The sequence below is a fragment of the Diaphorina citri genome, unplaced genomic scaffold, assembly GCF_000475195.1.
Source record: "Diaphorina citri unplaced genomic scaffold, Diaci psyllid genome assembly version 1.1 scaffold629, whole genome shotgun sequence".
In the NCBI taxonomy this organism is placed as follows: domain Eukaryota; kingdom Metazoa; phylum Arthropoda; class Insecta; order Hemiptera; family Psyllidae; genus Diaphorina; species Diaphorina citri.
Genome location: NW_007378062.1, coordinates 79,388 through 99,749, shown reverse-complemented (window position 1 = coordinate 99,749; position 20,362 = coordinate 79,388). Strand labels below are relative to the sequence as shown.

The 20,362-nt window shown below is 35.2% G+C and overlaps 1 protein-coding gene and 1 long non-coding RNA gene across 2 annotated transcripts in view; both read right to left on the bottom strand.

Moving 5' to 3' along the window:
- The window catches only part of LOC103510658, a 40,000-nt gene extending 32,325 nt beyond the window's left edge, over positions 1–7,675 (bottom strand). The window contains exon 1 of the long non-coding RNA XR_541432.2: positions 7,422–7,675. This is a non-coding gene — a long non-coding RNA (uncharacterized LOC103510658). The remainder of the gene's footprint in view (positions 1–7,421) is intronic.
- Positions 7,676–17,113: 9,438 nt separating this feature from the next.
- LOC103510665 (succinate--hydroxymethylglutarate CoA-transferase-like) lies at positions 17,114–18,694 on the bottom strand. The gene is made up of 2 exons (XM_008475349.3): positions 18,474–18,694; positions 17,114–17,992 (listed from the first exon to the last, which is right to left on the bottom strand). The coding sequence occupies exons 1-2, from the start codon at positions 18,546–18,548 to the stop codon at positions 17,114–17,116; spliced, it is 954 nt and encodes a 317-aa protein (XP_008473571.1). The 5' UTR covers positions 18,549–18,694.
- Between the last annotated feature and the right edge of the window lie 1,668 nt (positions 18,695–20,362).

Sequence of the window (20,362 nt, the reverse complement as noted above, 5' to 3'; positions counted from 1 at the left end):
AAAAAAAGAAAAATAATTTCGAAAAAAAAAAATATTAAAATTTTTTTTTTTTTTTTTTTTTTTTTTTTTTTTGCGCAATAAAGAATATTTCCGGTGATAAATCTGACCAACCTAGGCGATATATCTATGTTGTTACGTTATACGCTCATGGTTATCCGAAGCTTTGTCCACACCCGAATAGAACAGTACAAGTTCACGACAGTATTACTCATATTACAGTGCTAGTAGGAGTCCAAAGATAACTTACATAGAGAGTTGACATAGAGAAATTGAACCCAGATTTCGAAAAAAAAGGAAACATTTACTCATCCCGAAAACGTAAAATATAGATCCACATAAAACTGACCTCAGTAGTGCAATTCTTAGCAGGCTGAACTTTAGATCTGGAGGTTGATGGTTCGAATCCAAGTCGAATCTGAAAATGTCGTTTCCACTGATAAATCGTGGAACAACAATTAAATGTGACTGGGGGAAAAAACTGATAAAATTTTAGCCTTTTCGAAATGCTGAAATTTCATTTCCATTTCTAACAACGTTCTCAAAGGTCGAAAATCATCTTGGGATTTTCGTCATGTCTCATTTGAATCCTTATCATCTGAAAAAAAAAGGAAGAAATATTATTAATTTATTAAAGCGTTTTGTGATGAAATTGGGGTTGATTTTATTCCTTTAATGTATAAGTATCTATAGGTACAAAAAAAAAAAAAAAAAAAAAAAAAAAAAACAGTCACATAATTATAGGTACTTGTAGCCAGTTAAAAGAAAAAAAATAAAGAAACAATTTAGGTTAGGTCATTCAAATTGCCGAAATTATATCAAAAACAAACATAAAGGGGCTTCTGAAACAGGGTGTGCCAATTTTTTACTTTCTATTTAATTTGATATTCTGACAACTTTCATTCAGTGAGCAAGCATTTGATTTTATTCATCCCTTCTGACGGCCCCGAAAATTTTGACCACAGTATACTGTGGCTAGCTATAGTCATGCCCCGTGTTAGAAGCGTGCTAGGTTATGCATAACTGACTCCACTTTGCCTTTCTACCCGAGGCACTATATTTATAAATATTAGGAATTGCGGCATCCAAGTAGCAGCAAGTGGCCTCGCATTAGCTGTATTATACGTATTTACGGTGTGTAATTGTGTGCGCCAAAGCAAATAAATAAAAGATTATAAAATCAATTGTAGAATTTGATACTTATTTGCATTGAATGTCACCACACAGTGAGTACGCGCCAAAGCAAATAAATAAAAGATTATAAAATCAATTGTAGAATTTGATACTTATTTGCATTGAATGTCACCACACAGTGAGTACGGCTCTTAGTTAGCGTAGAACGAGCGTTCAAGTGAACGAACTTGGGACACTTCTGTAAATAGGTACTTAGTGCCAATTGTCCACTTCATAAGTATCTAGTTAGCGTAGAACGAGCGTTCAAGTGAACGAACTTGGGACACTTCTGTAAATAGGTACTTAGTGCCAATTGTCCACTTCATAAGTAATAACTCATTCATAAAGATATATAGGTACAACAAACCATTTTCTTCTTCACAGTAGGTAGTTTCACTTATTAAAAAATAAAGCACACACACAATACGTACTCGTATATGCCAAAGCAATATTGTTGTATAGATTTTATGTGATAGGATCTTGATGACAATACGAGTATAGCTATAGTCATGCCCCGTGTTAGAAGCGTGCTAGGTTATGCATAACTGACTCCACTTTGCCTTTCTACCCGAGGCACTATATTTATTTATAAATATTAGGAATTGCGGCATCCAAGTAGCAGCAAGTGGCCTCGCATTAGCTGTATTATACGTATTTACGGTGTGTAATTGTGTGCGCCAAAGCAAATAAATAAAAGATTATAAAATCAATTGTAGAATTTGATACTTATTTGCATTGAATGTCACCACACAGTGAGTACGGTAAAGTATCTTTGAAATGCATACAGTAAATCCGTGCCTTACAAACAACATAATATTGTGCCATAGGTTATGCTATGAGTTTCCATTGAATCATAAGAGATACCATGAAAGCTGTAATAAGTACCTTCTTGATTCTTGGAATTACAAATTATATTATAGATACTTACTCATATTGTCCGATTTGTGTTTTATTCATAGGTATTCATCTGCGACATTTATTATGGTATACATATGCAATGAGATAGGAGGTACTCCACTATAATTATTAAGACTCTTCCAATGTGTTTGTTCTACTGATAGGTCTAGGATTATAGTAAAATTTTGACTATTTAAATAGCGATTACTAGTAAAATAGTAGCTGTATACTTCAAGGGCTTCTTAAGATGCCTTCTATCTTCCTATTTAAAAATGTAAAAACTGAACCGTTTTTCAAAGATTGAAAACTCTTTTATATTCCGGAAAGTTATTAAAAAATAATAAAATCAAGTTTAATAACCATATTATTTATGTTAGCCCATCAACTTCAAACATACCGAATGATAATTCCTTCTAAAGATTAGAAGGGTTTGCGCCTTACGCCTTAATGTTGTGTTCTAGACTGTATAAAAAAAATCTAGAAATATCTACAGGGTTGAACAGAAAAAGGAGAAAATCTGTAAAGCTCTCAATGCTTATTAGTTATTACGAAAGCTCCTTCTGAAGAAAAATCCCCTTCTGAATTATACACCTACCCAATGAAAATCGAAAAAATTACATATTTTTGAGTTATTCCCGAGGAAATATTTTTGCTACCAAAGCTTTGAACGTTATCTATAGGATAATACTTACATAGGGCAGTAGTTCATTTAAAAGTTTTGTTCATTTTCACTCCACCCTATTCTTTGTTAATGATTCTGTAGAACTTTTACACTTATTATCATAATTCAAACGAAGAAAAATGTATGCAAATCTAAAGTAACTTAACTTCGGAATTTTAGCTTCTTCCAGGAAAAAAAGATATATTTTGGGCTATTCCTGTGCAAATATTTTAGGTACCCAAGTTTTGTGTGTCATCTATAGTACCTGTAATACTTACACAGGGAAGTGGTTCTTTTGAAAGTTCTGCTCATTTTCACATCACCCTATTCTTCGTTAATGATTCTGTAGAACTTTTACACATATCATAATTCAAACGAAGAAAAATGTATGCAAATCAGCAAATCTAAAGTAACTTAACTTTGGAATTTCAGCTTCTTCAGTAAGTAGATTTTTTTCTTCATTTCATAATGGTCCATTTTCTATTGTCTTAAGTTCAAGATGAAATTCCACTATGTCATAAAATACATCGCCGTCTAATGATGTGGTCTTTGGTGTGTCTTGTATACTTGTGACTAAATTTGTTGTATCAACCCTCAAAAATTAAAAGATATTAATATACTTGTGACTAAATTTGTTGTATCAACCCTCAAAAATTAAAAGATATCAATATCACATACCTACCGTCCTATTAATTAATTTTTTAGATCCTATATTAATTAATTCATTAATTGTTACCTCAAATTTACGTCTTAATTTGTGTTGGGGCATTACCTTAAATTACCATCTTAACGGTCTTCGTGCCTTGTCAGTGTCACATTTGAAGCCTAAATCTTGTTGCTTGTTAATCCATAGTCGATCCTATATTAATTAATTCATTAATTGTTACCTCAAATTTACGTCTTAATTTGTGTTGGGGCATTACCTTAAATTACCATCTTAACGACCTTCGTGCCTTGTCAGTGTCACATTTGAAGCCTAAATCTTGTTGCTTGTTAATACATAGTTAACTTCGCCAATAAACCTGCATATAATGTGCCTATTGCCTCTCTCATTAAAATATTTGCAAAATATAATAAATATGATCATCTTTGCCATTTAAGTACCCATTATTTCCGATGAATGTACGCTCATGAAATAGAGACATAGTTTTGAATTTATTTCCACGCAGAAAACTTTTAACCCTTAAAAGTTTACTCGTTAAATATATTTTTTTTACCCTTTTCTTGGCTCTTCGGCTTTGGGTGCATATCATTTTGTAAAAAGAAAAATATAAAGAAAGAGAGAGGGAGAAAGCAGAATCAATAAATTATTAAGTAATTTTTAGTGGATGTACACCAAAAGTACCGAAATTGCTCATTAGTAATTTTAGATGGGCAAATGTACCAAGTTTTCTACAAAAGTACTGTCACTTACTGGATAAGTAGGTACTTTATTTTTAAACCAAAAGAACAGGTAGGTACCTACCAACGAAAAAGACCTAATTTGATACCTACACTTATGGTAAAAAACATCCGAAAAATGTATTCAACGAAGGGTTAAACTTTAAAAATACCTGTCTGTAATTTTCACAATAATTTTTAAGCTATAACTTTTTGAACCTTTGGACGTATACCCATGTTAATACAAATCTCATATATTGGAAATTATTTACTTTACGTGTGAACATGAACGGTGTTAAAAATTTACTTTGTGCTCCAAGTACAAGGCAGCCCATAATGAGGGGAACTCTACAGAAAAAAAGTGCGAGGAAAAGATACAGAGCCATGTATTAAAAAAAAAAAAGGAAAATGAGAGTTCACAAGTTAGTTATTGAGAATTTCTAATTAGTTAGGTAATTGTCCATCAAAATAATACCTGCAGCTTACTTCTGAGATAAAGGCATTTGAATTAATTTAAGAATTTATTGTATAGCCTCAAATACAGAAACTGGCAAAAACTAAGAAAACTCGAAACTGGCAAAAACTAAGAAAACTGCTCTAAAGTCCCCAACTTATTGACAGTCCTGTACTTCACATCTTTATGCTTATACATACAGCACCCATAGTGTTCATCATATTAAATTTATGTAACTTCATTCTATGTATCTACATTTATATCCGCAGAATATACTAGAGAAAATATCTAATTACCTGATGTAGGTACTTGTAAGAAATATCTGTGTTCAAATGCGGGAGAAGAATGATTTACATTCTTCTTAATAGTCATCGTCATCACACTGCAAGAAAGTCAAGAAACCTCCTTTCTTGCTCTGTCCCTTCATCGCAACATTCATTTTCGGAAACTATGATTCCAATTTAGCAATAAAACAAATAAACAATAATTGCAATAGAGGTTTCTTTACCTTGTCTATGATGTTCTGTGGTCATCTAAAACTATCAAAATTTGTTGATATTTTTAGTGGATGTGCCAAAAGCACAAATTATTTAAAAAATATAGAATTCCATTGTGAGAACGGAGGAATTAGGTCAGAAGGTACTGCCTATGCGGGGATCAAATCAAGCGTCTCTATGTCAATGCTCTTACCATTTCAACAGTCAATACACTAACTATTCGGCCACAAGATCATCAAGTCAAAGATTACCTTAGCACCCAATAAACATAAATAGGACGTAAAGTGGTTCTTCTTATTTATGTTCTTCCTGAAAATATAGTCTTGTTCACACAGTATGTAATTTGACTTGGACATAACTTTTTTCCTTCCCTCATAAATTATAAAATGTATTAATAATTTAATTACCGACCCAAGTGTCTTGGAATTTGTTAGTATGTTAGAGTCGCAAGGGGTTAGAAAAAGTGCACCGTACTTAGACCTCCGCATTTATAACCCAAGCTTGTAAACTCTAGTACCTCTACAGAATACAGAGTACTCAAAAATCAATTGCATAATTTGTTTGCTTACATGTACTTATAAGGAGATCTCAAATAGGTACAGTTCAGCTTGTGACTGAGAGCTACAAAACTTGTATTATATTACTATTACAAAATGTGTATTCTGCAGTGGCTGAATTTCATAAATCTTGGAAATCCAAAGTCTCAGACGTTTCTGTATGATAGTTGAAATCACGAGACAATCTGGATTCTTGAATCTAGATCTATATTGTATCTATCAGTGAAGAGTAATTTTATATTTAAGTGGCATCTCGACAGGACCCTCGCGATCTAGTTTCTTATCACACGGAAAAATATTCTGAAGAAAAGAAAAAAGTCAAGTTCAAATACCTACCTATTTATTAATTCTAAGATTCGTACCAATGTCGGCTGAAATGTAGCTACCCCAAACCGAAGGATCATGATAGAAACTTTCCTAGTGTCCTCTCAAGTCCATAGTGTTCTTTGTGTTTCTATCTATCCACTTGTGTTTTCTCCTGAATAAGATATCAGACTTATCATTCTAATGCTGCAGATCATAGATAAGAACTTAGCTGACATGAAATATTTTAGCAGTTATGATGGATGTAGATTTTTGTCCTTGTTTCTAGAAAAAGTCCTTTTTTTTTATTCAATTCAATCATGCGCCCTCTTCGATTTCGCGATAACGTTTTGCTCGAAACTTTCTCTGAATTGGGCTCCTCAACTTTGGTTTGGATCGTCATTATTATATTGGACGTAAAGATATTACATTCCAATTATTTAATAAAGCATAATGCATTCAAAGTATTGATATGTTCTTGGTGAATACCTATTAGCACTTGACGCCATTTTTAATTATCGCGTTAAGGTAATACCTCGTTTCGGGCTTTTAACTTCCCAAAGTAGAGCTAGAATAAATTTGAATTATGCCCGAGACTAACGTAAAATCGCAAGTTCTTAACCTGGGTGCTCTGTTCTGAAGTTCTTTACTTTTTAATGATTGTCTTTACTCATGGTTGTTTTATGCATGTGTCGTAAAATTTACACGTATTAGCGCCCGGTGCTGAATATTAAGAAAGGCATTTAGTTTCTAGCTGGCGCACTCTCAATGATGATGATAATAATAATAATAATAATAATAATAATAATAATAATGAATAATAATATAATAATAATAATAAAAGTGGAGTATCTATTTTACTGAGAAATCCCCTTAAAAAAAGCTAGCTTTCGAAAAAGAGGAAGGAAACAAAAATGCTCATCAATAAAATTTGCAGTAAATTTCAAAAATAATTTGAAAAACAAAAAGCATGCAGTTTTTTTTTTTTTTTAAAGGAGTGAATAAAAGAAATTGTTAAGTAAATAATATTAAAAAAAATCAGAATAGCATTAAAAATAAAAAGCATGAAAATAAAAATAATAATAAAATAAATTAGTTTTCAAAATTAGGCAATCCCAGAGGATGTCTATGGGTATAAATGATAATTAGGGGCTGTACAAAGCTCAGCCGTAGGTAGGTACCTAGCAGGTATCAGCGAAAGTGAAAGTAATTTGTAGTTGAAGATTTGTTTCATAGAGCTCGGGTTTTGCAAAGAAAAATCTGCCATCACAGATCTGAATACACGATATAAAAAATATTTTCATTTGGAAAAAGAAAATCTACGATTGAAATAAGAAACATAAAATATTATTGTAACAAAATGGAAGAAATATCTAGAAATTAAAATAAATAGGAAGATATCCACTCAACGAATTTTAATTTTGTTTTTAGGTTAGTAATCAAAGCTGTTTTTGATCTTAATGTAGGTCAAATTTAAAAGCAAAAGAAAGTACGATTCTTACCTTTCTCACATATCTCAGTGCTTTTTCAAGTTTTCATTTAGTTCTATATCATGTTCAAGTGATTCCTTTCTTCTCAATACTTTGATGTCTCCTTCTCAAGCACCTTGCCATCTCCCAATATGTTATCGCCATTTTTTACACGTTTTCCAGTCGCTAATTATCGTTTTCTTGGAGCTCGAGGAAAATGAAAAATACGTTGATATCTTTTTAGAAAAACAAACTTATTAATAAGAAACGAGACGCTAAGTGTAGAAGTATAGTAAGGACTGACTAATAATACTTTAACCACATTATGCTATTCCTGAGTTAAGAAGTTGCTATCCCATATAAGGTTCTGTAGTGTATGTAGTCTTTGTACCTCAGTATAGAAGTCTATCCTTACCAAGCTCACAAATCCAAATTTGGTTTTAAATATTTGTTTGCCTATAATCCTAGAAGTTGTTGGTTTCATATTTGGAGCTGGATTTTGTAGTCTTTGCCCCGCTCCCCACTCTTTTGTCCATGTTTGTAATGGCTGAACTCAAAATTCGATTTATTTATTCTGATATCGTACTCATAATTATTTCTTCTCCTAGAAGTTGTTGGTTTCATATTTGGAGCTGGATTTTGTAGTCTTTGCCCCGCTCCCCACTCTTTTGTCCATGTTTGTAATGGCTGAGCTCAAAATTCGATTTATTTATTCTGATATCGTACTCATAATTATTTCTTCCCTTCCTTAGCAAAATAATTCAATTGTGATAATTATTATCGTAAAGCATTTTAATTTATAGCCATCAGAATGTGTGTACGTGTTGCATTAGGAATCAAGTATTTACTTGTGACGAATAAAAAATCATTTAAATAGAAACATTCTTCACGAGGAAAAAAAATGTAAACTTTTCGGGCGTTGACTTCAAAGTTCTGTCACAATCTATACAAGCTTGGAGATTTTTTTCTTCTCTTTATTTTTATAGTGAAAATAAAATAGTTTACTATAAACATTGGCAGTTAGAAAATGTCACTGTCACGTGCTACGCTATTCAGTAAATCACCGCATCATAAATCTTGGAAATCCAAAGTCTCAGACGTTTCTGTATGATAGTTGAAATCACGAGACAATCTGGATTCTTGAATCTAGATCTATTTTGTATCTATCAGTGAAGAGTAATTTTATATTTAAGTGGCATCTCGACAGGACCCTCGCGATCTAGTTTCTTGTCACACGGAAAAATATTCTGAAGAAAAGAAAAAAGTCAAGTTCAAATACCTACCTACTTATTAATTCTAAGATTCGTACCAATGTCGGCTGAAATGTAGCTACCCCAACCCGAAGGATCATGATAGAAACTTTCCTAGTGTCCTCTCAAGTCCATAGTGTTCTTTGTGTTTCTATCTATCCACTTGTGTTTTCTCCTGAATAAGATATCAGACTTATCATTCTAATGCTGCAGATCATAGATAAGAACTTAGCTGACATGAAATATTTTAGCAGTTATGATGGATGTAGATTTTTGTCCTTGTTTCTAGAAAAAGTCCTTTTTTTTTATTCAATTCAATCATGCGCCCTCTTCGATTTCGCGATAACGTTTTGCTCGAAACTTTCTCTGAATTGGGCTCCTCAACTTTGGTTTGGATCGTCATTATTATATTGGACGTAAAGATATTACATTCCAATTATTTAATAAAGCATAATGCATTCAAAGTATTGATATGTTCTTGGTGAATATAAATTTTCCTTCATTTCGGAAGTAACATAACCACTATTACCTGTGATTGAAAAGGCACTAGACGCTAATAAACCACATAGAAATGTGTCACATCTGGACGGAACGGTCCAGTTTTGCTATCAGCGGGGTACTTTAAAGTTTACATTTAAGTACACAAAATTTACACATGCTGTAAATTCACAATGCTGTAATTTTCATTTTATAACAGCTATATTTCTATTTTATTGGGTGCAATGGTGCATGATTATTTTGTTTGTGGGCTACTCGATGTTTCATTCATGCGCTCTTTCCTGCATTTCCTGTAAAATTGTTACGTCGTTACGTTAGAGGTTGCAGTAGTTTCTTATCCTTGCTACAAATTGCTGGGACCCGTGATAATATCCATACCAAGGTATGCCTAATAGGAACTAAATTTCAGTCAACCACCTTATCTACTCTTGGAAAATCATGTTTACTTCGAACATATAGCTACATAGCACAAGTCCATCTCCAAATTTACCAGCTTAAATTGATAAAAGCACCTTTTAAAAGAACCTGCTATTGGCCATCAATATAATTTGTAAAAATAGATTTTAAGTTTGATAAATTTTTCATTCTATTAATTTTTCTTATTCCATGTTAAATCTTACAAAAGGTATCTATCTTATCTCTAACGCTAACGCTTCTATTCTTTTCCTTCTTGTTCACAGGAAGATCTCTCATCTTCAGCCAGATCCGATTGTTCAGGAGATGAGTCCAGTGGGTCTAGATCCGGATCTCCTGATCTGAAACAAGAGTTCTTTTCCTACGGTAAGTTTTCAGCCCTACAGATAGTCTTCTTCTTCTTCCTAGCCCTTTTCCACCTGCCTCGGTGGTGTAGTGGTCAAGGCGCTCGCCTGGTAAACAGGAGGGCGTGGGTTCAATCTCAGCCGAGATATGGAACAATTTAATTTGAGAATTTGACCACAGTAATAGTAGTAGCCTACTGCTCGAGTAAAGGGACTTTTCAGTCCTATGCGAGCAGTATAAACAAGCACTATTATTAGTCCAGTGGGTCTAGATCCGGATCTCCTGATCTGAAACAAGAGTTCTTTTCCTACGGTAAGTTTTCAGCCCTACAGATAGTCTTCTTCCTAGCCTTTTCCTAATTAAATAGGGTCGGCGTTTCTTGTCAGTCTCTTCCAGGCAGCCCCAGTCCTACAGATAGTAGTAGTGCTGACTTACACTGCTCGTATGGGACTGAAAAGTGCCTTTACTTCAGCAGTAGGCTCTAGCAGTACAGATTTTGTTTATATATTGTCAGAAAGAGATTGGAAAGTTAAAAAAGCGAAATGGATCTGTTGGTTTCTTGAATTGTTACCTATTATTTATTTCCCAATAGTAGATAATACCGGAAAAATCGATTCCTGTGAACGCATAGGAGACAACAATGGGAAAACCTGATACCCAAACTTATAAAGGTGATTTGTAGTGTTTCCTCTACAACTACCTGAAAAGGGCTACATGGTCTGTGGCGTATAATATCTCATAGTAGCGCTGTCAAACTGTTTTGACTTGGGCGGAGCGCTACCGCGGACCTTAATCCAAATTTTCCAAAGCAGGAGGGGGAAATCATAAAAGTCGGCCAGGAAATAGATTTCGTAGGCCCTCGTATTACCACATTGACGTACCTAAAGACAAGTTTCCTTCTTTTTTTGCAGAATTAGCCAATAGATCATCCAAAGAAAACCTGTCGAGAAAAACCTCATCTCCCTCAGCTTCGGAATCCACTTCGGCTCCCAATGCTCATCAAACCCGAATATCACCGACAGGTAGGTTCTGTCTTTGACTCACTATCTCAGGATTAGGGGTCAATTCTGGAGCTGGGGACCAATTGATTTCGTGGGCTTCAGGGGTACCTACTGTAAACCCGAATATCACCGACAGGTAGGTTCTGTCTTTGACTCACTATCTCAGGATTAGGGGTCAATTCTGGAGCTGGGGACCAATTGATAGGGGTACCTACTGGACAAGAACAATCTAACAGCTAGCTCAATTTTATAACACTGTTGACCCATAGTACCAACATAAATTAAACTCCTTATGATAATTGAATGATACAGTTGATAAAGAAATAGGAAATCCGATATGCTAATGTGAAGAACAGCACGGTCCCCATATCAAGAGTATCCTATTTCCTTTGTTACATTGTTCCTCTATTATGCATGCAAATTGACGTCTTCAGTGAATACTAATTGAACTTTTATATATCTTGCACATTTAAATGATTAGTATTGATTAACGCCGTTATTAGGTTTATGTCAGTTTACTACTTGATAAAATGTTAGCATGAGTGTGGTTTCCTAGAACCGACTTGTCAGTGCAGAGGACACCCGTTATTAGGTTTATGTCAGTTTACTACTTGATAAAATGTTAGCATGAGTGTGGTTTCCTAGAACCGACTTGTCAGTGCAGAGGACATAATAATCCAAGCATCAGAGAACTTTATACTGTGGTAGGACTTTGCAAAAAACTTTAAGAAACCGATGATGATTATGTTTTTGTTTTGCAGTATTCGCCCGATCAAACTTCATTCTACCTCCCTCGTCCTCGAATAGTATAGTCTACCCAACGTCTCATCAAACCGGTAACACATCAGCATCCTCAGGCGTCATTCTTAATCTACAACAAATCCAGGCAGGATTCGATCTGCGGACTATCTCAGGCGGTCAACATAGGTTTATCACAATCCCTGTTCCTCCAGCACATCAATCCTCAAGCCCTGCTGATCTATCCAATAAATTGCAACGGAAATGACAAGCGCTTCAGATAACTGCGAAGATGTTTTCAATGGCCATTTGCTTGACACTTGTGGCGAGTGTTTAATATAATTGTTACTTGTATACTTGAATGATAAGACTGAATTGGACAACAGGCAACGCTTTGACTTGAGAACAAGCGCGCGCTGTCCTATTATTTTTATGCTTAGTCAAATTTTTATAGGAATCTTGAATGTTGTGTCTGTGTGATGGATGGTGAGTACTGTCCAGCTTTCATCATTAGTATAATTACCTATAAATTAACAAAACAATGAACAATTGAACATGTCATGTTTGACGCAAATCAGTAGCAGACGAGGTACCAGAGGTGAGAACCTATTCTTATCCTTTAACTACTTTTGTACATGAAGAAATGGCCATTCATTTTTCAAACCATTATTATGTATTGTAGTGGTTTGTCCATACAATGGATTTTGGATTTCTCTGACGTAGCAAGGCATTTGAGGTTTTTTTTGGCCTGTCAAAAAAAGCCAAATGATAAAAAGAAAAGCTACATAGTGAGGAGTGGTTATTCGGCAGAAGTTTCGCAGGTAACTGAATCCAGTTCTCGGAGATACTCGTACTTTTTTCTACATAATACCAGATATTACGTAGGTAACTATTGTATGCTTCTTCACAATTCGTGACCAGCTGATCCGTATGAAAACTTGGTGCCACCACAGGTTCTTAAATACCCATCAGGTACTTTCAAATTGATACCTAACTGCAGAGAAGATGATTAGGCTGGTAGGCAGTGTCTCTTCACAATTCGTGACCAGCTGATCCGTATGAAAACTTGGTGCCACCACAGGTTCTTAAATACCCATCAGGTACTTTCAAATTGATAACTAACTGCAGAGAAGATGATTAGGCTGGTAGGCAGTGTCTGTCAATAATGTCAATATAAGAATCGTATGTGATTCTGTTATGAGTGGAGGGCAGGCCTGATCAAAGGGAAAAGAAGATCCCAAGGGAGATTTCCTAGCTCTAGTTTCCAGGGTCTGTATTAAAAACAGACACCTTGTCTCCAGGTATCGTCTCGTAGTTTTAAACTCTGGAACGTTTTCAGTGTCTACAAGTGCGCGAACAGTAGCTCCCAATACGTACACACGTACAGTTGTAGACCCGGACCCTTAATTGATGGGGTTCAATATAAGAATCGTATGTGATTCTGTTATGAGTGGAGGGCAGGCCTGATCAAAGGGAAAAGAAGATCCCAAGGGAGATTTCCTAGCCCTAGTTTCCAGGGTCTGTATTAAAAACAGACACCTTGTCTTTAGGTATTGTCTCGTAGTTTTAAACTCTAGAACGTTTTCAGTGTCTACGAGTGCGCGAACAGTAGCTCCCAATACGTACACACGTACAGTTGTAGACCCGGACCCTTAATTGATGGGGCTATGGTGGGACCTGTTAGTTACTCCCTCTGAGTCACAATTTTCCACGGCCCTGGTTCAAGTTGAAATTTATTTGAGGAATTTCAAAGTTTTTTTTTACGGTTGATGTTAAGACCAGAGTTTGCAGTGGCGCATTTGAAGAAGTAACTTGGGGTAATGTTTGCCCGTTAAAGCTTCGTTCAGGTTAAATGGGTTTCGTTTAGATGTATTCTGGTATTTCAAATTGAGTATCTATTTCTTGTATCTAGGCCTTTCTTATCTCTACTGAGACATTTATGCACGCTTTTTACGTACGTCAATGTATCTTTATTATCTATTGAAAAAAATTGACCCCATTACATTACTTTCCTTCCTATAGGATAAGGAAAGTAAAAAGGAGTGATGAAAATGGAAAATCTCGCATTTGAACAATGTTCCTACTTATTGCAAGTGCTTGTACTTGAGTAACTAAAAACGTATCTACCATTTTTTTCGCGTCTAGGAAATCATATGCTCTTGGCTATTTCAGGATAGATTCGTAAAGGCAACTGAAGAGCTGCTTTGAATTCCAGCGAAACGGGAAGAAATGTATTCCGTTTTTGTGTCTTTAGTTATTCCTTTCATCATACAGTTATAAGTACCAGTCTATAGCTATCTCTTGCTCTTTAGGTACCTAAGATACTTTTCTCCTACACGCGTCACTGATTTTGATATTCAATACTGTTGTGAGCTTCCATCAAGTAATTCTGTAATTTGTATTACCCTCATAATGTTTTATTTATAGGCAGAGTTGATTGTGAATTGTTGACTTTAAAATTGCAAGCCTTTTTTTTCTATGTCTTTGTTTTTCATATCAACTTTATTTTTTCTTCCGAGCGACTTGAACTTTGAAAAGGTGAAGAATAGAGAAACGATGAGCGTTCCTCTGGTGTTGATTGTGTTACACTTTATATCAGTCTGCTAGATCAGAATTTTAGTTGATTGATTAGTTACTTACGTCAACCTAAGTAAATTTAAGCTTATTGGCACTAAGTACTCTTTTGGATCATTAGGCGATACGTTATATCATGATTATTACGAAGTTTTCAACAAAATAATGATTTATAAAACTCGGTGTGGATATCAAACTTCTGCCTGGAATATCTACCTCAGGTGAACTAGATATAAATGAATTTATTATCGCTACAAGATAATTTTACCAAGTTCAATTCGACCAGGATAATTATATGAAGCACTACTTCTAATCAATTTGTACAAACATTTAGACATACCAAATTTGAACTTTCTTTTGTACGCTCAAAGTCAAGCACAGAGTAGGTACTTTCTCACAAAACGCTGGCATTGTTAAGGACCACTGTTCAAATAAAACGCAATCCACCAGAGAGAAATGTGAACTATGCTGGTGATTCCTCTTGAAAATATCATTTCAGTTATCTTCGAAATGTCTGCAGAATTGCTGATTGCAAAACGAAACGAATTAAACAGGTATGTTTAATTTCCTATTGAGTCGTTCCTTCAAATCCTGATGATTCTTTTAAATTTCACTTTAATTAATATAGAAGAAATTAGGTTTATCGTTTACCAATACGAGATATGAGGTTTTTTGTCTTAAATAAACCGAGCTTTAAAGTTCCTAGTTTTTCTAAAGTTTTCATAAAATAGACTATGCAGATTAGAAATATTTTGCATTTCTCCGTAATTATAACGAAAATTAATCATAACTATTTTGAACTTTTGCCCATGAGCAAGAACCAAAACTTGGAACATTATCTTTTGCGGAAATAGTGGGGAAATGCAAAATCCATTATTCTTCTAGTCGAGATAAGTACATATGGATTGGAACATTATCTTTTGCGGAAATAGTGGGGAAATGCAAAATCCATTATTCTTCTAGTCGAGATAAGTACATATGGATTTCTTTTTTTTACTTATCGTAGGTAGGTAGGTACCTAACGAGTAGGTGTACCTACATGAACCATTAAAATATAGGGGTACACTGAATATCCTAGCAGTTATACAGTGACGTGAAACCTCTAACAAAATCTAGGGGACTCGTAGTACTAAATAGATCAGTTGCGCTTACTTGGGTGATATTCCAGAGTCATAAAGCAGGAAAAATGAGGACCAACGGAATTTTTCTTTTTCTTCTACGACTTTTAGAGCCCGAGATAAATCGATTTAGAAAAAACCGGTAAATCGTGAACTTTGACGTCACGGCATACGCTCCCGTAGGCAATGACGTCACATCAAATGTCCCGAGCAAAGCTCCCTCGCAGGCAACACATTAATGTGCTTGTGCGCATACGTTTCTGCGCATTTCTAGCATACTGGCGCTACCCGAGCAAAGCTCCCTCGCAAGCAACACATTAATGTGTTTGTGCGCATTTCTTTCTGCTCCTCCGCAAGCGTGCTTGCATACTGGCGCTATACCTAGAGAGGCAACTGCCTGAAGTCTGACGTCACACATCTTTGAACTCTTTCATTAGAACGGAAAATGAAGATTGATTGAATTTTCGACCTTTTACAGTTATTTTTTCGAAGTTTTGACCACAGATTTGGATTTTTCACTACTTTTTACGTAGGAATCAACCATTTATTAATAATTTTTACCCATTTGCAACTGTTCCATTCTCCTCTTGGCGCTACCTAGCGAGGCAACTGCCTGAAGTCTGACGTCACACATCTTTGAACTCTTTCATTAGAACGGAAAATGAAGATTGAATTTTCGACCTTTTACAGTTATTTCTTCGAAGTTTTGACCACAGATTTGGATTTTTCACTACTTTTTACGTAGGAATCAACCATTTATTAATAATTTTTACCCATTTGCAACTGTTCTATTAAATGATTAAATAGATCCACGATCATTACGAACAATAAAATTTATGCTGAAAAAAATATCTGGCTTCTCGCTAGCCCCGCCCGGTGCTTAGCACGAAATTAATATCTTCACACTTGAAGTAGTAATGGACAAAATATCCTGGGTGTGAGATATTGTTTCCTCACATTCATAATTATGTTTTGGTGCTCTGTCATCGAATAATGTTTTGGGGAAAGAATTGAGCACAGCTAAAGCAGCGGGGTAACGTTATCAGTATTTCGGATGTACTCTGGAAAAAATTATGAAAATCGGGATTGTAAATAAATGCAAAGTGGGGATTTAAGAGTCGCTAGACAGGAGTTATTCCTCTCAGTAGGTAGTACCTTTGGTTGTATGGCTGAAATATGTAAGGTCATATTGGAAATTGGAAGAAAAGCGGTAGTAAGAAAATATACCCTCACTTCCGATTATAAAATTAGGTACCTTGAATATCTGCCTACAATATTAGGCATCTACTTCCTCATCACATGGGGAGTATTTTAAGATAGGAAATTTTCGACCAAAAATCGGCCGCCGTAGGCGGCTCAGGCTCGGGACTTAGAAGAATTTTCATTTTTTTATTATTTTATTTTATTTTTTTTTCAAATACGTATTCCGCAAATGTAATAGAAAGTCGTGTGATGTTCACACCAGATTTTTTACTTATCGTAGGTAGGTAGGTACCTAACGAGTAGGTGTACCTACATGATCCATTAAAATATAGGGGTACACTAAATACCCTAGCAGTTATACAGTGCCGTGAAACCTCTAACAAAATCTAGGGGACTCGTAGTACTAAATAGATCAGTTGCGCTTACTTGGGTGATATTGCAGAGTCATAAAGCAGAAAAAATGAGGACCAACGGAATTTTTCTTTTTCTTCTACGACTTCTAGAGCCCGAGATAAATCGATTTAGAAAATACCGGTAAATCGTGAACTTTGACGTCACGGCATACGCTCCCGTAGGCAATGACGTCATATCAAATGTGACGTCATTGCCAGTATCAAAGCTCCAGTCAGGTACCGCGGATCCAAAGCCAAGTGTTGCAGGTTCATAACCTTACACATGTCTTGATATTGTTTATCCGAGCCGGTTCCTATCGTCACATATCCATTCGATGTTTTGAACACTTGATGAGGTACAACATTGGCATGGGATGTACCCCATCGCTTGCCTTCTATCCCTGCATTCAAATAGTTAGCCCCCACGTTAATTAGCATTGATACCTGAGTGGACAGCAAGTTGCAGTCTATCTTTTGCCCCTTGCCAGTTTTATATTTATGAAGTAGAGCAGCCATGACGGCACCATGGGCATACAGTCCTGTGGCTAAATCTATACTTGCTATTCCAACTTTACAAGGCGGTCCGTCAGGATGTCCTGTTATGTGTAAAAGGCCACCTATCGAGGCAGCTATAATGTCATAACCTGGTCTATCTTTATAAGGACCTTTACTTCCGAAGCCTGTCACAGAACAATAGATAAGCTGAGAATTGATCTCACTCAAATGTTTGTAACCCAAGTTCAGTCTGTCCAGCTTCCCAGGAACAAAGTTTTCTACTAGAACATCACATTGCTTTGCCAGATCTTTGATGATTTGTTGACCTTCTGGAGTTTTGAAATCAACACACACACTTTTCTTATTTCTGTTGACACATGTAAAGTACGTGCTGAGTTCTGTGTTGTTTAGAAATGGAGGACCCCATTTCCTACATTCATCTCCAGTAACAGGTTGTTCCACTTTAATAACTTCGGCTCCCAGATCCGCAAGCAGCATGGTACAGAAAGGACCAGCAATTATTCTGGTCAAATCCAAAATTCGAACATTAGACAGAGGTAAACTCGGATTTTCACTCTGAAAGTATAAAACAGTTGGTAAACATTATAGAAGCATTATTTCATTAGAGTGTAAATCTTTCCAATGCAATCCAGAGACATAGCAGCGACATTGAATGTCAAGTACCAGAGTGTGGTGTGTATATTAATGGGTAACTGTCTGAGCACATCATGTGCTGCTAGCAATTTCAATTGCCAAACATGAATTAATACCGAAATAAAGCAAAGAAAAGTGAACTCTAATACCGAGCGTGCGGGGAGGAAAAATCAAAAGACTACTCGTATTTACTATTCTGAACATTTATTTGATATTGCCAAACATGAATTAATACCGAAATAAAGCAAAGAAAAGTGAACTCTAATACCGAGCGTGCGGGGAGGAAAAATCAAAAGACTACTAGTATTTACTATTCTGAACATTTATTTGATTAAATTCTAGTTAACAATAGAACCGGGGAGTAAGACCATTTACTATTCTTTAGCTTCCTATTTCATCTTACCTGGATTCCAGACACACGTTGTGAATAGTAACGCATTAACACCTTACGACACAGAAACTTAGCACTTGAATTCATTTTACCAAGTAATTTTACCCCAGGAACACAAGTTATTCAACACATTGGAAAAGGAAATAAAATAACAACTGAACGTATCACGAGCAGCCTTTGCCACTGAAATATCACGAGCAACAATGAATCAAAATCAAATGACCATACCAAAAAACACAACTGAACGTATCACGAGCAGCCTTTGCCACTGAAATATCACGAGCAACAATGAATCAAAATCAAATGACCATACCAAAAAACAAAAAACGGTGATAATGGTCTAGACTCAGTAATTGTTTAGAAAATAAAGGACAGTGATTGTTTTATCATTCGGAGAGTTTTTGACACTGTCAATTCTACACAGTACAGAGTAATACTATGCATGAATAAATTGAATAAACAATAGAGCGTGATTAGCTACCTAAAACTTGATAAGCGTACAAGGTGAGTGAGGAGAGGGTTTAGGAGAGAGTAACATACACTGAGAGCTAAGTCTAGACTGTAGAAATTTTCGTAGAGGGAAATTTTGTTTTCATTTTCATCATTTATCGAATTCTGTAAAGAAATACAAAGGTAAAAATTATTAATACTAGGTATGTTTATATTTCCCTAACTTGGTAGAAAAAAATCAACAAGTATTCACGAGAGATCAAGGCCGGTCATTCACTACCAGGTAGACCTGACAGGTACGCCTATCAGGTCTACCTGATACCTGATGAGCACACACACTATCAGGTAGACCTGACAGGTACGCCTATCAGGTCTACCCTGTCAGGTCTACCTGATACCTGATGAGCACACACACTTCCAGGCTACCAGGTAGACCTGACAGGTACGCCTATCAGGTCTACCTGATACCTGATGAGCACACACACTACCAGGTAGACCTGACAGGTACGGCTGTGAACGAGTGAACTGTGGACTTATCTAGAAAATATGTATACCTATGTGAAAAATTGATACAATAAAAAAAGTAATTTATTGAATTTTATTGAACAAAATTAATTGTATTTTATTTAGAATGCATGCATACAGACAATTCTGAACATTTCATACCAATTATAAATAGCTTTAGGCAAATAATAGAATTTAATTATCACATATTCTTGAAATTCAGGAGAGAAAAAAATGAGGGTATTTTAAAAATAAGGCATGGCAATACCGGTGTGGGTAAATTAAACAAAATATTGGTAAATAATAATAAAATCAATAAAACAATATCAAAACAAAAAGGCTTCATAATGGACTTAGAAATTTCAGGGATAAATTAATTGCAGGGTTTAGGTTTAAATAATTTGATAATTAGGTGATACATCCTACAATATGATACTTTCCACCTTCAAAGCCCTAAAATGTCTATAATAATTAATAATATCTAAGGTACCTATGTGAATACACCTACAAAAAGCTTGAGATAAGTTTGGAAGAATCGTATATCATTTGCGTACATAGGTATATAAATCTATGTAGAAAGGGATCTAAATTTGAAGCTCTAAAGGCTACTAAGGTTATTGAGGAAGAGTAGGGGAGTGTCTTAAGTTTACTTAGAATGCTTTGATAACTACAATAGAAGTCAAATGCTCATCTCCTCATCAATACATACACAGTATGTTAAGGCCTATAAGAGAACGTAATCCTTATAATTATAATTTAGAAAGATGACTACAACCGCTTAATTCTTTTCAGTCTTTTGATTGTGCTGTAAAAAAAAACTTCGTTTTAATAAACCTAACTAAATAAGCATTAAGGAAATAAAAACAATATTAGAAACTAAATCACAATTTATAGATATGAAGCCAAATGGTACACAATATCTCAAGTTTTAAATAAACTAGTAAGAA

Excerpts from the sequence above, each read along its gene's own strand:
- LOC103510665 (XM_008475349.3), bottom strand. The coding sequence starts at position 18,548 with ATGAATTCAAGTGCTAAGTTTCTGTGTCGTAAGGTGTTAATGCGTTAC. Across the intron at positions 17,993-18,473 it reads AACGTGTGTCTGGAATCCAG|AGTGAAAATCCGAGTTTACC; the intron begins GTAAGATGAAAT and ends TTATACTTTCAG.